General features: G+C 37.5%; 3 protein-coding genes across 5 annotated transcripts; 2 read left to right on the top strand and 1 right to left on the bottom strand.

The window, feature by feature from the left end:
• Positions 1-8192: 8192 nt before the first annotated feature.
• LOC125579985 lies at positions 8193-10251 on the bottom strand. The gene is made up of 3 exons (XM_048743914.1): positions 10120-10251; positions 8959-9024; positions 8193-8726 (listed from the first exon to the last, which is right to left on the bottom strand). Exons 1-3 carry the CDS (start codon positions 10249-10251, stop codon positions 8193-8195), a joined length of 732 nt encoding a protein of 243 aa, XP_048599871.1.
• A 3485-nt stretch (positions 10252-13736) lies between these two features.
• On the top strand, positions 13737-16114 carry LOC111202358 (OVARIAN TUMOR DOMAIN-containing deubiquitinating enzyme 11). 3 transcript variants are annotated; one of them, XM_022695119.2, is made up of 10 exons: positions 13737-14001; positions 14298-14549; positions 14647-14720; positions 14814-14868; positions 14946-15020; positions 15142-15215; positions 15328-15376; positions 15528-15612; positions 15702-15758; positions 15879-16114. In XM_022695119.2, the coding sequence occupies exons 2-10, from the start codon at positions 14331-14333 to the stop codon at positions 15920-15922; spliced, it is 732 nt and encodes a 243-aa protein (XP_022550840.2). In that variant the 5' UTR covers positions 13737-14001; positions 14298-14330; the 3' UTR covers positions 15923-16114. The 3 variants fall into 3 exon arrangements, with proteins under 3 accessions (XP_022550840.2, XP_048600370.1, XP_022550839.2); XM_048744413.1 differs by having other exon boundaries at positions 13740-14094; positions 15517-15612; XM_022695118.2 differs by having other exon boundaries at positions 13743-14001; positions 15517-15612.
• Positions 16115-16894: 780 nt separating this feature from the next.
• LOC111202357 (protein PAT1 homolog 1) lies at positions 16895-20692 on the top strand. Its single transcript, XM_022695117.2, has 5 exons — positions 16895-17199; positions 17604-17770; positions 17867-17923; positions 18079-18154; positions 18249-20692. The coding sequence occupies exons 1-5, from the start codon at positions 17148-17150 to the stop codon at positions 20219-20221; spliced, it is 2325 nt and encodes a 774-aa protein (XP_022550838.2). The 5' UTR covers positions 16895-17147; the 3' UTR covers positions 20222-20692.
• Positions 20693-21845: the final 1153 nt, after the last annotated feature.

Genomic DNA, 21845 nt, shown 5'->3' with positions numbered 1-21845 from the left:
ATTTCAACTACCCAACTCGAAAATTTCTCTATATATATGTCATTTCCCACAACTCTCTTCCTCACAACACACAAACGGAAAAAAAATTAGAAAAAAAAAATTTCAAAAAAAAATCTAAGAAAAAAATGGCCGGTGGCGGTAGTATTTACGATTTACGGAGTTGGATGTATTTGCACAAAGATTCCAACGGGAGGGTGACGAACGCATTCTTGAGCCCGGCTAGAGACATTCATGCACCAGGCGGGCTGTACACCGATCACGCAGGAAAGCGGTAAGATGTTCTGCCCCTGTCGGAAATGCAAGAATTCAAAATTTGCACGTAGTGAAACTGTATGGAAGTAAACAGAGGATTTACACCACAGTACTACATTTGGTATCAACATGGAGAGGGTTATGGGGGAAATGAAGCTAGTAGTAGTAATAATAATTTTGAGGATGGTCATCATAGTGAAGAATCGAATCATTTACATAATGAATATAATTATCATCAAGAGGAGCAGATGGTAGATCATGATAGGGTTCAAGATATGATTAGTGATGCATTTTTAGAAATAACTACAACAATAGCTGATGGAACTGGAAATGTAGAAGAACCTAATTTGGATGCAAAAAGGTTTTATGAAATGCTAGATGCTGCAAATCAACCAATCTACACTAGTTGTAGAGAAGGTCTCTCTAAATTGTCTCTAGCAGCTAGGATGATGAATATTAAAACGGATCATAATTTACCTGAGAATTGCATGGATGCATGGGCGGAGTTGTTTAAAGAGTATTTGCCAGAAGACAACGTGTCTGCTGAATCTTATTATGAGATTCAGAAATTGGTTTATAGTCTTGGGTTGCCTTCGGAGATGATTGATGTTTGCATCGACAACTGCATGATCTACTGGAAAGAAGATGACAAGTTAGAAGAGTGTCGATTCTGCAAAAAACCACGATTCAAACCGCAAGACCGTGGGAGGAATAGGGTACCGTACCAAAGGATGTGGTACCTACCAATTACAGACAAATTGAAAAGATTATATCAATCTGAGAGGACTGCTGCGTCGATGAGGTGGCATGCAAAACATGTCCAGAGAGATGGTGAGGTTGCACATCCATCAGACGCAAGAGCGTGGAAACATTTCAACAAGGTACACGCAGATTTTGCTACAAATATTCGGAATGTCTATCTTAGGTTATGCACCGATGGATTTAGTCCATTTGGAATCTCTGGTAGACAATATTCTTTGTGGCCAGTCATTCTTACGCCGTACAATTTACCGCCGGATATGTGCATGGAACAAGAATTTCTATTTTTGACCATATTAATCCCTGGGCCGAAGCATCCAAAACGGTCTCTTGATTTTCTTCTTCAACCGTTGATAGAAAAGCTAAAGTAATTGTGGTCAGAAGGGGTGAGGACGTACGATTGTTCCATGAAAAACAATTTTACGATGCGAGCAGTTCTGTTGTGGACGATAAGTGATTTCCCTGCTTATGGGATGTTGTCTGGCTGGACAACACATGGAAGATTATCTTGTCCATATTGTCTTGGATCGACGGATGCTTTTCAACTGAAGAATGGTAGGAAGAGTTGTTGGTTTGATTGTCATCGTCGCTTTCTTCCACTTGCCCATCCGTACAGAAGAAATAAGACATTGTTTCGGCACAAAAAATTGTCAGAGACAGTCCTCCTCCATATCTCACCGGCCAGCAGATCGAAGCAGACATTGATTATTACGGAGCTCAGGAAACAGTTAAGGTTGGAGGAAATTGGCATGTTCCTGGAAATATGCCTGATGGGTATGGTGTCTCTCACAATTGGCATAAAAGAGTATATTTTGGGAGCTACCCTATTGGAAGGATCTTCTCTTACGCCACAATCTGGATGACATGCATATTGAGAAGAACTTTTATGAGAACATCATGAATACATTACTTAACGTCCCTGGGAAGACAAAAGATAACAAAAAGTCAAGGATGGACTTACCTGATATTTGCTCAAGAAGTGAGTTACATATCAAGAGCAATGGAAACGTTCCTGTTCCCATCTTCCGGTTGTCATCAGAAGCCAAAACAACCTTGTTTGCCTGGGTTGCATCAGAAGTTAAGTTTCCTGATGGTCATGTTTCAAATCTGTCAAGATGTGTTGAACGAGGTCAAAGGTTCTCCGGAATGAAGAGTCATGATTGTCATGTGTTTATGCAACGACTACTTCCATTTGCTTTTGCCGAGCTCCTTCCAGCAAATGTCCATGAAGCACTTGCAGGTAATTATAATTTTATAATATATATACATATGTTATGAAATGTTATTAATTTGATTACTTTTGTAATATGCAGCCATCGGAGCATTTTTCAGAGATCTTAGCACACGTACGTTCATGGAAGAAGTCATCGAACAACTTCATCAGAACATTCCGATCATATTGTGCAACCTGGAGAAGATATTTCCTCCTTCATTTTTTGACGTCATGGAGCATCTAGTTGTCCACCTACCGTATGAAGCATTGCTTCGTGGACCTGTTCACAACGGATGTATTTATCCGTATGAGCGACAGATGAAACATTTGAAGGGGAAAGCAAGAAATCTTGCAAAGGTGGAAGGTTCAATAGTTGCGGGGAGTTTGACAGCCGAAACATCTAACTTCACATCATACTACTTTGCTCCAACTGTTCGTACGAGAAAAAGAGTTCCTAGAAGATATGATGATGGTGGAGTACCGACATCATATCCAATTGATGGTGTTCCTGACATTTTCTGCGAAATTGCACGGTTTGGTGGTAAAACGAAAGAAGTATGGTGGTCATGTGAATAGGATAAACATAGTGCCCACACTTATATTCTGCTCAACTGCGAGGATGCAGTGACCCGTTATTTTGAAAGGTAAATATTTTTGTGAATGTTAATTATATGAATTGAAGTTAATTATGTATGACTTGATTATTTGTTTAATTTGCAGCATGTTTGTATCTCAAGTTGAAGAAGCAATACCAGGAATATCTGCAACTGATGTGGAGACACGTAAAGATAAGCACTTTGTCAAGTGGTTAAAATCACAGCTACGTAATATATCTCATACATTGATTAATTAAGTAAATGTTTTGAAACTTCAATATTAATTAAGAATATCTGCTTTTTGCAGGTTGATTATGACGATCCTTATTATCCCATATGGTTTCACGAATTGGTTCAAGGTCCAGTTGCAAAGGTCACCACATCACCTATGTATTTCACACGAGGATTTATCTTTCACACATACGAGTATGGGAGACATCGGGCAACGAGTAACTACGGAATATGTGTGAAAGGTGAAACAGACTTTTACGGGATCTTGCAAAAGATTATTGAAGTGGAATTTCCGGGGTTATTGAAGCTAAAATGCGTCCTCTTCAAATGTGAATGGTTCGATCCTGTTGTGAACCGAGGGATTTGCTATAACAAATTTGGTGTTGTGGATGTCAATTTTGGGAGAAGATACAACAAATTTGAGCCTTTCATTTTAGCTTCACAAGCCGAGCAAGTTAGCTTCCTTCCTTATCCTCGGCTTCGAACTTCCGGGATAAACTGGTTAGCTGCTATCAAAATTACACCACGTGGACGCATTGTCGCTGGAGAAGAACCGCCCTTGCAAGAAGAAGACACTATCAATGAAGTTGAGGTACCAGAACAACCAACTGATGTAATCCTTTTAATCGACCCGCAAAACTTTCAATATGAAGATATTCCCGAAGATGCGACAGATGAAGCACGTGAAGACGAGTTCGAGAGAAGCGACGATGATGATTGTAATGATAGTGATGAGAATGAAAACGATTTAGAGTGATGTAATATTGATGAGAACGAAAATGATTTAGAGTGATGTAATATATGTAACAAATGTTGTATTTCTCTATTGTAATGTCTATTTAAAGAAATATTATTTTTTTTACCATCTTAATGTATGTGTAACAAATGTTGTTTTATATAATAAGTATTTCTTTAGTTTTTAAAAATTTATTTGGAGTTTTAGGGTTTTAGAGTTTAAGTTGGAGAAAGAGCAAGAAGTAGTAGAGAAGAAGATATGATATTAGATGATATGTGACTTTGGGGAATAGGGATTTCATTCTCGGTGTTTAGGGTTAAGCGTTGTAAAATTGTTGTAAAATAACACGGGTATGGTAACTTCGTCGTAAATGGTTATTCCACGTAATTTCGTCGTAAATGGAAAAAGACGGGTCTGGTAACTTCGTCGTAAGTGGAAAAGCCTGGTAAATCGATTCGACGTAACTTCGTCGTAAATGAAAAAAGACGGGCCTAGTAACTTCGTCGTAAACGGAAAAGCCTGGTAAATCGATTTGACGTAATTTCGTCGTAAACAGACGCGGGCCTGGTAACTTCGTCGTAAATGGAAAAACGCGGGACTGGTAACTTCGTCGTAAATGGAAAACGCAGGCCTGGTAACTTCGTCGTAATATTATGTCACGTTTACGACGAAACGTTTTCTATATATTGAGACGCCGAGAGCGAGACTGCCTCGTTCATTCCTCCCAAATTCCTTTGCTCTCCCTTTAAGGTACACTCCCTTCCCTCTTCTATTTTTTTTAAAGTTAGTTTAGGTGATTAATTAGTTAGGTAATTAGTTTAGGTTATTAGTTAGGTAATTAGTTTAGGTGATTAGTTAGGTAACAGAATAATTTTTTAATTATGTCGTAATTGATTAAATTTGTTTTAATTTTTTTTATATGGCTCCTAGGAGGAAACCAGCAGCACCTACTTATGCCCAGTTGTTTGGCGATGGTTCCGGTACATCTTCTTCCGGTCCATCGTCTTCCGATGCAGTTCCAGACTCTCAGACTTCTCAGAGAGTTTCTTCGAGTCTTCCTCTTCCACCGCAGATGCCTCCACCTCCTCCTCCAGCGGCTGCACCTCAGTCTGTCCCAGAAGGTGCAGTTCATCCGGATTTGCGTGTGCCTTCATATGATCCATGCGCGAGATATACGGTGGAGGATTTGCTTGCCCAGCCTGGACGGGAGGGTTTGGATGTTCTAGACCCCGATAGACCCCGAAGAACTTATTGGTAAGTTATTAATTTTTATTACATTAAAATTTAAATTATTTTTATTTTCTAACGGTTAAATTGTTTTTTTCAGGTTTGGGGCTAACAACCGTGTTAGCCGGAGCGTTTCGGCAACGATTAAGGGTTACTACGACGGGGCATATCCGAACTGGAGCAAGACACCAAATCACGTTAAGATCACTTGGTTTAAATGTTTTGCGGTAAGATTTTTAAATTTAATTAAATTTTCACTTTTAAATATATATATATATATATATATATTTAAATATTTATTATTAATTGTAATTTTTTCCAAATTTTTGTGTTTCAGTAAAAGTGGCATTGGTCTTTCGGAATCACCGAGAGGCTGAAGGTGGAATTCGTTGCAAAGGCAAAGATCCGCCTTTGCAACACAGTCTCCGATTGGAAGGACAAGTGGGAGATCTACGGGTATGAGGAAAAGCCCACTGAGCTCACGAAGGATGTGTGGGATGGCCTCATCGCCTATTGGGAGCACCCCTCTTCGATCAAAAAGGCCAATTCGTGCTCGGCTTCTCGAAGGACGAAGGATAAAGATGGTCATTTGCCCATGCTTCACAGAACCGAAACAAAAACCTCATGCAGGAGTCCGTCTAGAAGCTGTAAGTTTTGTTTTTAATATTTATTTTAAAATTTTCAATTAATTTAATTTTTAATATTTAATTTAATTTTTTTTTTGTAGTTAGAGAAGACGGGAGTCTTACCATCTATGTCTGAGCTATTCAGATGACTCACGCCACATCCGACGGAGTTTTTGTGGATCCTGCATCTGAGAAACTCTTCCATGCAGTGGCTACTCGGATTGAAGAACGGGAGACGCAACTAACCCAGCAGTCTCCCGATGGATTACCCGTCACATTGACCACCGAGGAGACCGACAGAATCTTCGAAGAGGTACAATTTAAAATTTTTGTTTACATTATTTTTAATATTTTAACATAATTAACTATATTAATATATGTTTTAATTTTATAGGTGGCTCCTAAAAAGAAGGGACGGACAGTCGGCATAGGCTCTGTTAACGAAGTTGCAAGGGCAACTTCGTCATACACTTCGAGACGGGATGAAGAGACTTCTCAGATGAAAGCTCGAATGGATAGCCAGCAGGTTCGGTTAGACTCTCTTGAGGATCTGCTAGACGTGATGGCGGTGGGAAACCCGACTATGCGAAGAATGTTGAGTGAGAGACGAGCCGCTCTTGGGTTGCCAGTACGAGATCCCGAAGAGTCTGATCCAAACCGTCAACAGCCGAGCAACCCCACCAACTACTTCGAGGACATGTAGTTTTTTTTATATTTCTGTTTGTATTATGAATTTAAATATTATTGTATGACTTTTAAATGCCTTTTTAAAATATGTTTTTCAATTTCATATTTCGTTTTAAAATTTAAAATATTTTAAATTCTGAATATTAAATATAAATTAAAATTTATTATATACTAATTAATAATAATATAATAAGAATCGATGTAAACTCCTCGTAAACATTACATGGAGTTTACATCGAATGTTTACAAGTGATTAACATCGAAAGATTTACGAGGGTTTTACATCGAAATGTTTACGAGTTATTTACAACGAAAGTATTTACGTGTGCTTTACATCGAAATCATTACGTGGGCTTTACCACGAAATCTTACGTGTCCTTTACGACGAATTCTTTCCATGCGCTTTGCGAGGAATATATTTCGTCGTAAACGTAACGAGTCGTTTACGACGAAACCTCCGTTACGACGGACGTTTAACAACGAAACGTCTTTCGAGGTTAATTCGTCGTAACACCCCGTTAACGACGAATTTACAACGAATACTGCCCTCATAAAAAATATGTTTTCTAGGGGTCCGATTGTTTATCACTTTCATGACTGTTACGGTTAGGACTTTTAATTTTAGTTTGGCTGTTGAGATTTTTAATTTTAAAAATCAGAAGTGGCATTAGAAATACTTAAAAGCATGAAATTGTGGTTTTCAAAAAATAAATCACGTTAAAGAGTAAAGTTAGTTATTTTGGCTTTGAGATTTTTTAAGAAGACTTTTAGGACGTTATAGAACTTGAAGTCTGATTGGAATAAATGTGGCTTTAAAGACTTTACAACTAATCTAAAGCCGTAAAGTCTCTACAGTTGAAACAACAATCAGACCCTAGGTTTTTTTAACCAGCTGCCACCTTACTGACTCGAACGAAAAGCTAACGGAGCATAATCCAACAGTTGCTAGCGCGGCGGATAAGCATCGAAGCAGCTGAAAGGAACGCGAGATACAAACTCTAGTATAGGGCTGTTCGTTTGGCAGCCGCAGCTTCCTGCGCCTGTGTCATGTTTGTTTGGTTGTTGTTCGTTTTGCAGACGCAGCCACAAACGAAGATTGTTGTTCATTTCGTAGACGCGGGACGCTGGACGCTGACGCAGCCGCAGACGCTGGTAGCAGTTTGGTGTTGTTTGTTTGGCAGACGATGCGACTATTTTCATTTAATTCATATTTTATTTTCATAAATTTGTATAATTGTGTTTTAAATAAATAAAATGTAGTTAAAATATATTTACATCTATAAAATATTATATTTAATTGGTAATAAATTTTTAGTCAAATATATAAATATAACAACGTTTTTTTGTCATAAATCATAAGCTAAATTAAGACAAAAAATAATATATCAAAATATTTATCACAAAACAAAAGCTAAATAATACACCAAGTCTTAAACAAAAATTTGAATATTACATAGAAATGACAATCAAAGTTATAATAAAAAAAACAAGTCATTAGCTAAAATATTCAATACGGTAAACGACCTCTACTATACTCATTTGTGATGTTTTTATGCAAAGCTTCCATCGCTCTATCACCGGTCAGCTCATATACAATATGTCCACCATCATCATCATCATCATCATCATCATCATCATCATCATCACCTTCTTCTCCTTCTTCTCCATCACCATCAGCTCCTTCTCCTTCTCCTTCTCCTTCTCCAGCATCATCATCACTTTGTCATTGCAAAATCATGATTTTCCTGATGTGAATCACAAATGAAGTTGTGTAGCGCCATCGTCTATGTCACCTGCTTAATCCACTTAACCATACCATACTTTGGATGCTTACGATCCAAAATCATCTATTTTGCTTTATATACTCAAAATTTCCTCTCAATCACTGATCGCAGACCTGAATGATTTCGGTTAAACAACTCTCGTGCACTAACTGGTGGTCCTCCTCTAGCAAATTGACGAAGATGATATCGCATACTACGATGCGGACCAAGATACGCCGTCCTGGTCGGATATCCCGAGTCAACTAGAAAATACTTTACCGGAGGAGGATGTAGGAAAGAAGCCTCATCCCTCGCACAATGAGTCAAGACCATTGTATCATGTGCTCTACCAGGTACACCGAGATATGCGTATATGAACTTCATGTCGAAGTTACATATAGCAAGAACATTCATTGTAGGATCTTGCACATGAGTTCCATCGAGTGCTCCGATACAATCTCTGAAATAAGGCCAATACCGATAATCATTCCTCAAAACAGGATTTACCCCTGCAAACTCGCCTTCTTGTGGTCTTAGTGTATCCTCTGTAAACTTTAGAAGAGCACTCAAGACATCAAGCTTCCTTTGTACCGTATCCAATGATCTTTGATACCTTGCACCAATATCCCTCACAGTCTTATCATGACCAACAACCTCAGAAATATCACAACAGATTCCTCAATGTAGACATTGTGAGACTCTTTCAATCCATATCACTCAGTTAGCATCTTACACAAAGCTTCAAAGCTATTTGATTCATTCGAAGAATGTCATAACATTGTTGATCCGATTCATACATAAGTTGTTGAACATGTCACCATCATGCTCCTCGATTTGTTCTATGACTCAATCTCTCAGTAATAGTCACATCAAACAAACCAAGTTCATCATCATAATCACCATCCTCATCTTCCAATATCCATCTTTCAAGCATCTACAAAACCATATTAAATAAATCATCATCAAAATGGATAATATTATAGACAAACAAAACATCCATAAGCAATTATTATAAAACAATCACACAGACCAATCTGTGTTTATATAAGTTAAACCAAAAATTTCTTTTCAAAGTGTTGAACATACAAACCGCATAAGATCAGACCAGAAAAGCAAATGTAACAGAGATTGATAGCAAAACAGACTCTTAGTAACAAATGTAACAGAGAATGTCATCACAATTCTCAATCGTTCCTAATGCATCTCTCAACAAAGAAAACAATTTTTGATGAATCCTTGTCTCTATGCAACAAATTCTGATCAAACAGAGAGAGAAAAGGAAAGAAACACGACGAAAGTACCAAACTGATCAAAGAACCGAACAAACCCATTAACCAAAGAAACAAGACACGAGTTTAGACTTAAGTGTATCCTTGTTTCTATGCAAGACAAATAAAGACCAGCATCGATATCAAGCAGTCAACATCTACACTCAATTAAAATGCTCAGAAACCTCAAGTTTAATAAAACTCATTCCAAGAACAAGAAGTGAAGTATTTTCTCAGCAAAATCATCTGTTCCAAAACGTATAAACAAAGACCAGACAAGGATCAAAACAGAGGATGTGCACAAGATCATTAACAGAAGACACAAAGGATGTTGTAAAGCCAAAAAAAAACTCAAGTTTCTTAACATTGATTGATAGCAAAACATATTCTTATTAACCCAAGAAGATCAATACAACAAAATAAAGACACATATAGTGGCTCACATCAAACAGACAGTGGCTACAAATGAACAAGATTGATACTAAAAGGATTTAATATATATAAAGGCAGAGTTTCATACAAAGTGATACCAAAAGTTCCAACAAGTTCCAACTAACTAACAAGTTCCACCAGCGAGATCACAAAATGGTTCCAGAAACTAGCTAACTAACTAGTCAATCATCACGTTTTATCTTAGTCCTAAGTTCCAGAAACTTAATCTTAGCCTCATATGTCTTAAACGTTATAAAGTCCCTTCAGCTCCCTTCACTATCTATAAGCAGTACAATTTCTGCTTCATATAATTGAGACCACTATCTTACTCCAGGCAATTCATACAGTATCTCTAACATATTCTCGACACTATAGGCTTTTTGACGCTCCAACATTTGTTCCGCTATCATATTCTTCACCTCAAGAGCTTCAGTCCATTTTACACAAGCGTCTACAACCATATCTTTCTCCTTACGCTTTCTTTTTGCTCTTGAACTTCCAGCCTGAGTTTGTTTCTGAGCTTGTGTCTGAGTTTATATCTGAGCTTGTGTCTGAGTTTATGTCTCCAGTGCTTGAGTCTCTGCTGCTGGAATATCAACAGAATCAATTTCATCACCATCATCTCCACTCACTCTAGAATTCAAACTTGCTTCTCTGTGTTGAGCGCTCTATCCTTTAGTTTTCGGTTACTACTACAACACGAAATTCCTCTTCAAACAGATCCATATTAGCAATCTCTTTGCATGCGGATCTTCTAAGCCCATCACATTCTTACATAACAAAAATAAAGAGTAAGTCAGTAGCAGTAGTAACATTGAATAAACCAAGCAGACATGGCTGAAGTTCATGATTCCGAATCACGAAATGAAGTTAAGTCACTAGCTTGAGAAATCATGGCCGCAAAAAACTATTAACTTCTCATGATGTTTTTGTATTCCAATTCAGAGAGCTTTGATCATGTGATTGAATATAGACGCATTATGTATTCAGATGGGAGACAATCCATATATGTAGTGTGTTGTATATATATGAACATGCCACAGTTATACTTATGCCACAGTTATAATGATACAACTAGAAAATCATGTTTATTGAGAAGGCCAAGATAAACTACAAATAAGCTGACACTTCAGTAGCATTATCTTTATGATAATAAAAGAATACAATACATGAACCACATAGTTGTTCCACAGAATTTAAGACAGCGGATGGTGATACAATACAACATCGAGAAAACTACAAAGGAGTTGGATAACATGTATAGCCAACCGAACACTGCAAAACATAAAACTCATAGCTCAAAAAGAAACGAACAACACATACCAATATATATGCGCATACTGTAATTAGGCATTTTTCAGAATTGGTGTTTTAGGTAGACACAAATCTAGACAACACCTAAACACTCTCTAAATTAATTTTTAGAACACTAACCAACTCAAACCACATGTAACTTTATAAGATTGCATAATCAACAGTAAGACAATTAACAATTCATCAGAAGCTATGCTACATGTCCATAGCAATGAACACACAAGCAACATGAGACAGTGAATCAAATAATCAAAATCATAGCAATGAATCTAATTCACTTGGAGAAAATTATCACTATCACACACATATCTCAGATAAATGCAGTCAAATAACCAAATTTAAACAAAGAAACTGAAGCAAGACAGGAGTGCTAACCTTTTGGCGTTCGCTCCACCAATCATCTGACATGTAAATCATTCTCATCTCATCAAAGCCAAGCCCTGTCCTACTGCACATCAACTTCCTATACTTCGTGTATTTTTTCTTACTGTTGTCGTACTTGTTCTTGAAAATATTCCAATTGGTATATCCTCTCTTAAACTTTTTTTTTTCAAACTGCTCCATGATGTAATGTTTCGCTGTTTGATTCATTGATGTCATTATGTTTCCTTTTTTCCTCTCACCCGTGTAAAGTTGGAAAACAAAATCTGGTTTCTTTGGGAAGGCAGTTCTAAAAGAGTCACTTACTGCTAAATTAATCATTAAATCACATAAACAAAACATATAAATCACAAAAAAAAATTGATTTAAACACAAGTGTCTCAGGGAATGCATCGAATTCAAAGACACCAAAACCAGATGTGACAGATAAATTATAAAAACAAAGCAGGACACAGGCCCTAAAGCATAAACAAGTACATCAGAAACAAGAGCACTAAATGTACACAAGCTCAACAAAAACAAATCAAACTTACATCTTTCGTCATTTTGAGAACAAAGGCTTTGGAAGAGATGATGGAACAATACTCGGATGGCTTGCCAAGGATGAATCTGCGGCACATAAAATAGTAACATAAGACACAACAACTACACAATAAGCAAGGCTTAATACATTACACAAAAAGGCTTCTTGGTTACAAGATAGAAATAATGAAAACTAGCAAGCTTCTCTTATACTTTATAATGAACATAACCCAAGGAAGAATGCTTTAGATCAAAATCGAACATGTTGATGAATCAGAAAGATTCACAGGAAAGGATAATTAATTCTAAGTTGACCCTGTAATTTCATGCAAATCAACAAGTAAATTGGTGTATTAGATGAAGTTTAAGCATAGCCTATAAAGTTTCAACACACACATCTTAATACAGAGTATCTGAAAAATAGTAGAATCTGGATCACAGTGCAGGTCCTCTTCACAACTCCATTCTTGTTCCTCTCTTCTTTTATCTGCACTCTGACATAGGCACATCAGAAAAGGAAAACAAAGGGAAGCTAATAGAAAAACGAGGAACACAGTAGTGGTAAATTAAGTATTTTAAATTGTACCTTCAACAACAAAGTCTGTCTACTTTATAGCTCTCTTTTCCACTTAACTCAGTAGCAAGTAACAACCTCTTCAACTAAAACAAAACAAAAGCTTAGAACCTTCAACTTGAACTAAAAACCTCTTCTCTTAGTATACATCTCAATTAAATCTATATCCGTAAATAAACCATTTTCTTAGCATTGAAGCAAAATCATTAAAGCACACGACTTGCAAAAAACATACAACACAATCTGTTGTTCATCTTCAAAAGCCTAGCGAATCATTAACGCACGACTTGCAAAGTACACTAAAACAGTACAATCTGTTGTTCATCTTCAAAAGCCTAGGATTCAAAACTCCGAAAGCATCCTTAAGTATACAATCTAGTTTGCAAGATTATAAAAGAGTAAGAGAATGAACACATACACTCAATTCCGGAATGGAAAATGTTGATGCCAAACCAATAGAGGTAATTGTTGACAGGCGTTAGATCATAGACACTTGCAGAATCTGCAACATACCATCAATTCTTTAGAACAATAGACCTTCACCATCAGTAAACCAAACAGAGACAGTTCAGTTACCTCAAGGAAGAGATGGGTTTTCGTTGGGAAGAAAGAGAGCTCGAGATGGGTTTTTGTCGGAAAGAAAGAGAGCTCGAGATACGTTGGGAAGAGAGAGAGATCGAGACGCGGCGGAGAAGAGAGATAGATCGAGGTTGCGACAGAGAAGAGAGATAACTAAAAGTTGCCTCGGAGATGAGAGAGCTTCAGAGATGGAGATGAGAGAGCTTTGCGTAGGAGAAGAGAGAATTGCGTCTGCGTCAATTAAGATTAGGTAATTTTGTAAATAATAAAATAGATTAAGGGCAAAAGTGTAAATAAGGTTAGTAAACACATAATTTTTACTGCAACGCAGCGTTCAATTTTTTTTAACGCAGAAACGGAGCGTTCGGACGCAGCGTTAGACACAGCTATCTGCATTAATCAAACGAACAAGCTTATATCAAAAACATAGCCGCAGCCGCAGCCGCAGGAAGCTGCGACAGCGAAACGAACATTCCTTATGTTAATTTTTTTTTTTTTTGTAACTAGTATATTTAATCAAATCATAATTAAATGACGTTATTAGAGACGCCGCGTTGCAAGTTTGCAACTCAGCACAAACAAAAGTTTTGACTTTTTCTTTGACCGCCAAAGAAGACGAAAACGAGAGTCTTTGACAAAATCACGAAGAAAAACGAATCCTTTTTGTTTCTTCTGCACAGAATCTTCATTTTAGCTTCTTCTTCTTCTTCTTCTTCCTCTGCTTCTCTCTCTTTCTCTTTCTCAAGGTTTCTTTTTATTTCCCGCGATTCCTCTTCCCTCTTGCTTTGTGTGATCGACTTTGGAGCTGAGTATATCTGTCCGCCTAGGTTTCTCTTTTTTGGTAACTATCTGAATTTTCGTTCACTGTTCAATCGACATGGGATCAATTTTAGGGGTTTCAATCAAGATCGCTGCTTTGGGTTCATCTAGTTAGGTGCGATTGAATGGGAAAGTATCATCCTTTGTTACGGATTTAAACATTTGGATTAGGATTTGGTTGGTGGGTTTAGGGTTTAGATCCATACGCAAGCTTGTGAGCTCTTAGAGATATAGTTTTTGTTACACTCCTCAAGAAAGCTCTTAAGCCTTTCATGCTGATGATATATTATACTCTCTCTCTCTGTCTTGCTTTCCTAGGTTTGTGTGTTTTAGCATAGAATCCAATCTACCATGGATTATGAACACAATACGAATCCATTTGCAAGGGCAAGTGGAAGTGGAAGTGGAAGAGCAGGGGGAAGTACAAGTGCGAGTTCCAGCTCCAGTTTTAGCAGCAGCGTGGCGGATACAGATGATGACCAAACCATTGCGCGTATGTTAGCTGAAGATGAGAGCTTAAGAAGAGAGGGCATGCTTGGGAAGAGACTCTCTCATTTAGATTCTATCCCTGTATGATAAAAAGCTTCTTCTTCTTCTTTTTTATCCACTAATACTTCATAAAAATAAGCTTGAATCTGTTGATGAGCTTTTACTTTGTATTTGGCAGCACACTCCTCGGATTAACACTAAAATACCCGATATAAATGATGCAACATTAGACCATGACCTCCTCTCTGTGAGGTTCTTATTCTTCTTATTAACATCTGCTTGCCTTTCTGTCTTTTGATTGATTAGATTATTCATAAGGCATCTCTCCTTTTTATTTCATTTCAGGTTGGCCACATATGGATTAGCTGAGCTACAGATGCAGGGGGATGGAAATTGCCAGGTACATAGACCTTGTTTGGACTCTTCGGAAGAAGTTGTATTGATTTTGATCTCTCATGTGTTGTACTTGATTGCCAGTTCCGAGCTCTGGCAGACCAGCTTTTCGGCAATCCAGATTACCATAAGCATGTTAGGAAGCATATTGTAAAGCAGGTAGGTACTGTATGGATGTGAACTCCTCTGAACTTGATTTCTCTCTAACTTAATTGGCCACATACTACTACTTAGTTGTTAATACTTCCATTATTCTGACTTAGCATCTGCACTCTTACAGTTGAAAGAGCAACGAAAGTTATACGAAGGATATGTGCCGATGAAATACAGACACTACACCAGGAAGATGAAAAAGTTAGTCAATCTTTTGTTTTTGCTTTTACTTTCTGTATCAACGAGATATAATATTTACTCTCTGCTTCTTTCTTTCTTTCTTTCTTTTTTTTTTCCAATTGGATGCGACTAGATCGGGTGAATGGGGAGATCACGTTACTCTTCAAGCTGCTGCAGATCGTGTAAGTTTTCTTTAAAAAAAAAGAAAAGAAATATCATGTTTAGTGTTTACTACAAGACACATGCCAGACATTGTGTCTTCTCTTGAGCAACCCGCATCTTGCAAAATTTCACACCTTTTTACTTGAATGACTGACTCAAGCATAACTGTAGTTCGAAGCCAAGATCTGCTTACTCACATCATTTCGGGAACAATCCTACATCGAGATACTTCCTCATAACAAGAACCCTCTTCGTGGTACAAACTCTCTCTTTGTGTCTGCCTTGAAGCTCTCTTTGTCAGCCTTACTCGGTCCTTCTTAAATGAATCTTTTTCCTCTTCTGCAGAGGCTTGGCTTAGCTTCTGGAGCGAAGTGCATTACAATTCTCTATACTCTAGTGGAGGTAAAAAAACTCGGTCTCTTTCATCACTAGTTATCTCCATGGCTTCTCTGAATCTCAATCTCCTATTTTCCTACTCAATCTCCTATTTTCCTAAACTAGTAGTAGTTCTTGGTCTTTCAGATGTTCCCACAAGAAAACCTAGGAGGAAGCACTGGCTCTTCTAGGATTGGATCCAGATTCGTATAATCCATACATGTATGTATGTATGTATGTATGTATTCTTTCTTCAGATTGTTGTGTAAACTTGGTACTTACCTCACTCTATGTTAACATGCTTTTATCATCGGTTCCCCACTCATCACTTTCATTGTAAAAGAACAAGTAAAGGTAGGTATGTTATTTATTTAATTTTGACATATCTTTCGTAAGTTAAACTTGAAAATTCTTGAATTATAACGATAGACAACTAAGTAACAACAGCAAATGGATTAAAGAAGGGGGGGACCATGATGAGATCAATTTGAACGGACCGGATGAAGTACATTCACATGGAGTCATGGACCAAATAACGTGTGATGTATATTCGTGATTTTAAAAATTTTATATTTGGTTGAGTTTCAAATGGGATCGAACAGAAAGCATCATTTGCTTTGAGTCATCTAAAGCATCATTTCTAGACAGAATCAAAGTGGTAATGTGCTCTCTATATAATGCAGTTTTGTGGTCGTGCATGAGTGGTTCTCTCTTAGTATGCTTACTATTGATTCCATTATTGTGCTCTCGTGTGTTGAAGTTAGATTATTACCCTCTAGTAAAACTGTAAGATTTAACATGGTGAATCATGTTCAACATGAATTAAAAAACTACGAGTGATGATGAAAAAACGATTAAAATCACGATTTTGAAAAGAGAAAACTTCAAAGAATTCACAATTGAACAAATATGTTTAAAATGTGTATACAAATTCTGAAATATTTGAAAATCCATATTTTCCAAAAACCAAGTAAATATGTGATTTTTTATTTAATTTATTATATGTAAACATCAATATATGGAAATCAAAATTAACAATCATGAGATATGTTTCTAAAACAGGAAAATGACATTGATTACATACTTCTAAAATTTGTAAAAAACCAAGAAAATAATTAGGTAAGTTGGATTTATGTATTTTAAACCATTTAATGGGGTGTTTACTTCTTCTTCTTCATTCTCTCTCTCTCTCTCTCTCTCTCTCTCTCTCTCTCGCGGAGAGATCTTTCCTTGCAAGTTCACTTGTGCGTGTCCCTTGGAAATTGAAAACCCTAGCTAGCTCTCATTCTTTTTAACTCTCTATCCCCCGTATGCCCTCTTGTCTTTCTTCCTCCTGTCTCGTCTCCTCTGATTTCTAAAGTTTCGATTTTTTTGTTTGTTTGTCGAAAACCTCTTCTTCTCTTCTAATCGTCGATCATGGAGAGATCCGAGTCCAGGGATTTATACAACTTTGCTCGCGCTTCCTCAGGTCTCTCTCTCTCTCTCTCCTCCCTTCATCGAAAGGATGTTTCTTTCTTCTCCTTTTGTGCTATTAGCTGATTCTGGATTCGCTTTTGTGTATTTGCTTGTTTCGTTTACGTGTGAGGAAAATACACAGAAAGGGAGGATATATATGCAAACAAAAAAAAAAAAAACATATTTAGTTATGTTCTGTATGGATGGTTCTAAGTCACTGTTGTTGTTCTTGTTCCTCTCTAATTGCATGAATGCTAAAAAAAAAACTTACTTTTCAAGATTTGATTTTGTTTTGTGATGTTATTGTTATCACTTTGATTGAAAGTCTAGATTTTTATGGTCCGCAGGGTAGAGCTTGTACTTGTGTGTGTTGTAACATTGGTTGCTGAAACTGGCTGTGTTTGTTTGTATCTGCAGCTGATCAGAAGAGTTCGGTCTTTGACGCATCTCAGTATGATTTCTTTGGGAAAAATCTTGACGAAATGTTATTGGGAGGTTTAGACGATGATGAAGCGATCGCTCCTGTTCTCGGACTTGCTGATGCTGATGCTGATGCTGAGTATCACTTGTTTGATAAAGCAGAGGTAATGTTGTTTGTTCTCTCTGCTGAGAAAAGCTACCGTCTTGATAATACACATGTAGTGGATGATTTACTCATACATACATGTTGATGATTCCAGGCTCCAGGTTTAGGATCATTATCTGACATGGATGATCTTGCCACTACTTTTGCAAAGGTTATCACAACTTTTATTTGCAGATAATCTTAATACCTTAACTACCATGCCCTTGGTCATGCATATATACCTCCTATTTCATGTTTTGAATTGTTGTCAGTGATTTTGAATCTAACTGCTCTCTTCCTTTTTTTTTTTTTTTTTTTTTTTTGTAGCTAAACAGAGTTGTTACCGGACCTAAACACCCTGGTGTCATTGGTGACAGAGGTTCAGGATCCTTTTCTAGAGAGAGTGAGTTTAATTCTTTACTTGTTTATTACTATATACCTTCAGGCTTCTTTATTATGTTCACAATTGACTCTTTCTGATTGTACTTTGTCTTTAGGTTCTTCTGCTACGGATTGGACATACGATCCAGAGCTCACAAGCTGGTTGGACGAACAAGATCAAGAGGCTAATAGATGGTCCGCACAGCCACAATCATCTGCTCAACCAATTTACAGGACATCCTCCTATCCTCAGCAGCCACCGCAGCTCCAGCACCACAATAGCGAACCAATAATTTTACCAGAATCAGCTTTCACTTCCTTTCCTCCGCCTGGTAGCAGATCTCAGCACACTTCACTTGGAAATCTCCATCGTGCTCCTTCTCTTCCTGGTGGTTCTCAGTTCAATTTTACCCCGCTGTCAAGTTCTAATTCTCATCTTTCAGGATTGCCGCAGTGGCCTCAGTACAGTGGTAATTTGACTAGGCATGCCTCGTGTGGCCCCACACTTGGTAACATGGTGCAGCCTCATTGGTTCACTGATCCTGGTCTTCTGCAACAACAGCACCAACAGTTGCCTCCTCGGAATGATATTTTGGCACAACACATGATGGCCCTCCAGCAGAGACAATCGTATGCTCAACTTGCTGCGATACAGTCCCAACTGTATAGTTCCTATCCTTCACCATCATCACGTAAAGTCCCTTTCGGTGTTGGTGACGTTAGGGAACAACACAAACACAAGTCATCATCTCACAGAAGTCGAAAGAACAAAGGCATCTCCCAACAGGCATCATCAGACGCAGCTAGTCAGAAGAGTGAAAGTGGATTGCAGTTTAGATCAAAATACATGACTTCTGAAGAAATAGAGAGTATACTCAAGATGAAGCACTCTAATTCGCACAGCAATGATCCTTACGTCAATGACTATTACCACCAAGCTCGCCTTGCCAAGAAGTCTAGAGCAACAATCTCACACTTCTACCCTTCTCAGCTGAAGGATCACCACCAACCGCGGTCTCGTAATAGTTCTGAACAGCATCAACAAGTTCATGTAGATGCTCTTGGAAAGATTACACTTCCTTATATCCGCAGGCCACGTGCGTTGCTCGAGGTGGACTCTTCCCCTGGCTCTAATGATAAAGGCTCAGGGAAACATTTGGAGCAGGAACCTCTTGTGGCAGCTAGGGTTACAATTGAAGATGCCCTTGGAGTTCTTATTGACATAGTTGACATAGACAGGCATCTCCAGTCCACAAGGCCTCAGGACGGAGGTGCTCTTGTCAAGAGAAAGCGGCAGATTCTCCTAGAGGGATTAGCCACAGCACTCCAACTTGCTGATCCGTTCAGCAAAACCAATCAGACTGCTAAGGATGATGTTGTCTTTCTCCGTATAGCTACTCTTCCAAAGGGCAGGAAAATGCTTACAAAGTACATACAGCTTCTGGTTCCAGGCACTGAGATTGCTCGAGTTGTCTGCATGGCTATATTCCGCCACTTGAGATTTTTATTCGGCGGCTTGCCTTCAGATGGTTTAGCAGCAGAGACGGTTGTGAGTCTTGCCAAAGCAGTCACGGTCTGCGTCCAAGCCATGGACCTACGAGCGCTGAGCGCTTGCCTTGCAGCTGTAGTGTGTTCCTCAGAGCAGCCGCCTCTGCGTCCTATTGGAAGCTCTGCTGGAGATGGTGCTTCAGTTGTCTTGATATCTCTTCTCGAGAGAGCAGCTGAAGTTGTGGTGGTGGTTCCTCCTCGAGTCAATCATGATGGTCTATGGAGAGCGTCATTTGATGAGTTCTTCAACCTTCTTACCAAATACTGCAGGAGCAAGTATGAGACGATCCGCAGCCAGAACCAAGGGAGCGCAGCTGATGTTTTGGAGGTGGCGATAAAGAGGGAAATGCCTGCTGAGCTTTTACGAGCGAGCATCCGTCACACCAGTGACGACCAGAGGAACTATTTGTTGAACTTTGGCCGTAAACCGTCGGCTATTATTAGTGAGTCGGCGTCGCATGCAAGGGGTGGGCAGATCAACTCTGAATCTGTGAGGGGTTTATCAAAAGGAGAGAGAGAAGTCATAACTAATGGGGCTTAGAAGATTTCCAGTTTTGGATCAAACAAACTGTCAAGGGGTGTGTATGTGTGGACTCAGGAGCCAAACTTGTAAGTAACCTGGTGGTGTAGGAATCTTTTCACAAGGGTTTCTTTTACTTTGAACTCTTTTCTTATTATAATGGTGGACAAATGCAAACACTGCGTGGTTGTGTATTAATGATGATGATGAGAAAGAATGTGAAAGATGGTGTAGGTTATGGGAAGACGATATGTCTTCTCCTAGGGGAGCCATATTTTGATGCTCTTTTTGTTGAAAACTGCAACATTGTTAGGGAACAAAATAGGGGTGTTTGTGTACAGAACGATGATGAGCAGGTTTAAGTTCTGGAAGCAGCTGGGAAAGGGAGTTAGAAGTTTGTTATCTGACATTGTTTCTTTAGTCGTGTAATAATAATCACAACACACAAAAACCCTCCTTTGAAAACTATTGGATCCATCTCTTTCTTTCTTTCTTTACCTCTTGCATCTCTCGGTGGTTGTTTCAAGATTCCATTCTCTGTGTTCTTTTTTTTGTGAAGGAGCTGAGACTACAACACTAAATATAGAGCTGGTTTACCAGTTCTTACTAGATTCTTTGGTATCGACAGAATCTTGAAACTACCGTCTTATAATTGATTTTGTTGTTTTGAGTACAATTCTACAAAATTTGTGTATGTTTTAGCCTTTTAGGTGTTTTCAAACATTTTGAAGATTATAAACCCCTAAAAATCATCAAAATATTATAGAAAAATTCCAAATACTCCAACTAAATTTTCTTAAATTTTTTAATATCCGAAATTTTTCGCTATCCAGTTTAATACACCAACTAAATATTTTACTCAATTTATTACACAAACTTTTTTAAAATGTACCCTTTTTAATATCCAAAATTTTTTATTTTAATTAAAAATACTAATAAATTTGAAACGAAATTTAAAAAAATCTCCAAATTCTAAGAAAAAATATCACAAATTTCTAGTTTTATTTTTAAGATTTAGGAAACAAAGTAAATAAATTATGGTAAAAATAATTGTTTTTAAAAAATATTATATTTGAAGGAAATTTTTTTTTTTTAATTTCAGAAAACAAACTAAATTCAATATTTAAAACTTAAAAATTTATTACAAATTTAATATTATACAAAATTTAGTTATTTTTTTCTCAAACACCAAAAAAAAAATTCTGAGCTTTTTTTTGTAAATTTTAAAGCTTTTTAAAAAAATTTGTTTGAAACTTACTGATATTTTTATTAAAATAAACAAAGTTTGGGTTAAAATAAGCACAAGTTTTAAAATGAGCAAAATAATTAGTTGGGTTATTAAACTAGGTAGTGAAAAAGTTTGTGTATTAAAAAGCTTAACAAAATTTATTTGGGATATTTTATGGAATTTTTCCAAATATTATCAATGGATAATATCAGTCTATTTTTGTTATGTTTTGAAACCGCAATCCATATTGTAGATCATAAAATCCACACTAAGTATTTGATAGTGATCGAGAGTTTAATCCGGGGAAGAAAAGATGATGTAGACAACAATATCTTTAGAACACAACGATGTAATCAGATTCCAGTAGACAAATATGGATTTTATTGATGAATAAGATCAAATACAATGAATGAAATG

The sequence above is a fragment of the Brassica napus genome, chromosome C1 (genome assembly GCF_020379485.1).
Source record: "Brassica napus cultivar Da-Ae chromosome C1, Da-Ae, whole genome shotgun sequence".
Lineage (NCBI taxonomy): Eukaryota > Viridiplantae > Streptophyta > Magnoliopsida > Brassicales > Brassicaceae > Brassica > Brassica napus.
This window is presented reverse-complemented; position numbering and strand designations above follow the sequence as displayed.

Bases quoted from the DNA above. Each gene is read 5' to 3' on its own strand.
- LOC111202357 (XM_022695117.2), top strand. From the start codon at position 17,148: ATGGAGAGATCCGAGTCCAGGGATTTATACAACTTTGCTCGCGCTTCC. The intron at 17,924-18,078 runs GTTATCACAACT...TTTTTTTTGTAG, and splicing joins TTGCCACTACTTTTGCAAAG to CTAAACAGAGTTGTTACCGG. The intron at 18,155-18,248 runs GTGAGTTTAATT...CTTTGTCTTTAG, and splicing joins AGGATCCTTTTCTAGAGAGA to GTTCTTCTGCTACGGATTGG.
- LOC111202358 (XM_048744413.1), top strand. From the start codon at position 14,331: ATGGATTATGAACACAATACGAATCCATTTGCAAGGGCAAGTGGAAGT. The intron at 14,550-14,646 runs GTATGATAAAAA...TGTATTTGGCAG, and splicing joins CTCATTTAGATTCTATCCCT to CACACTCCTCGGATTAACAC. The intron at 15,216-15,327 runs GTTAGTCAATCT...GGATGCGACTAG, and splicing joins TACACCAGGAAGATGAAAAA to ATCGGGTGAATGGGGAGATC.
- LOC125579985 (XM_048743914.1), bottom strand. From the start codon at position 10,251: ATGGTTGTAGACGCTTGTGTAAAATGGACTGAAGCTCTTGAGGTGAAG. The intron at 9,025-10,119 runs GTAAGATAGTGG...ATGGTTTTGTAG, and splicing joins TACTGTATGAATTGCCTGGA to ATGCTTGAAAGATGGATATT. The intron at 8,727-8,958 runs GTGACTATTACT...GGTCATGATAAG, and splicing joins ATGAACTTGGTTTGTTTGAT to ACTGTGAGGGATATTGGTGC.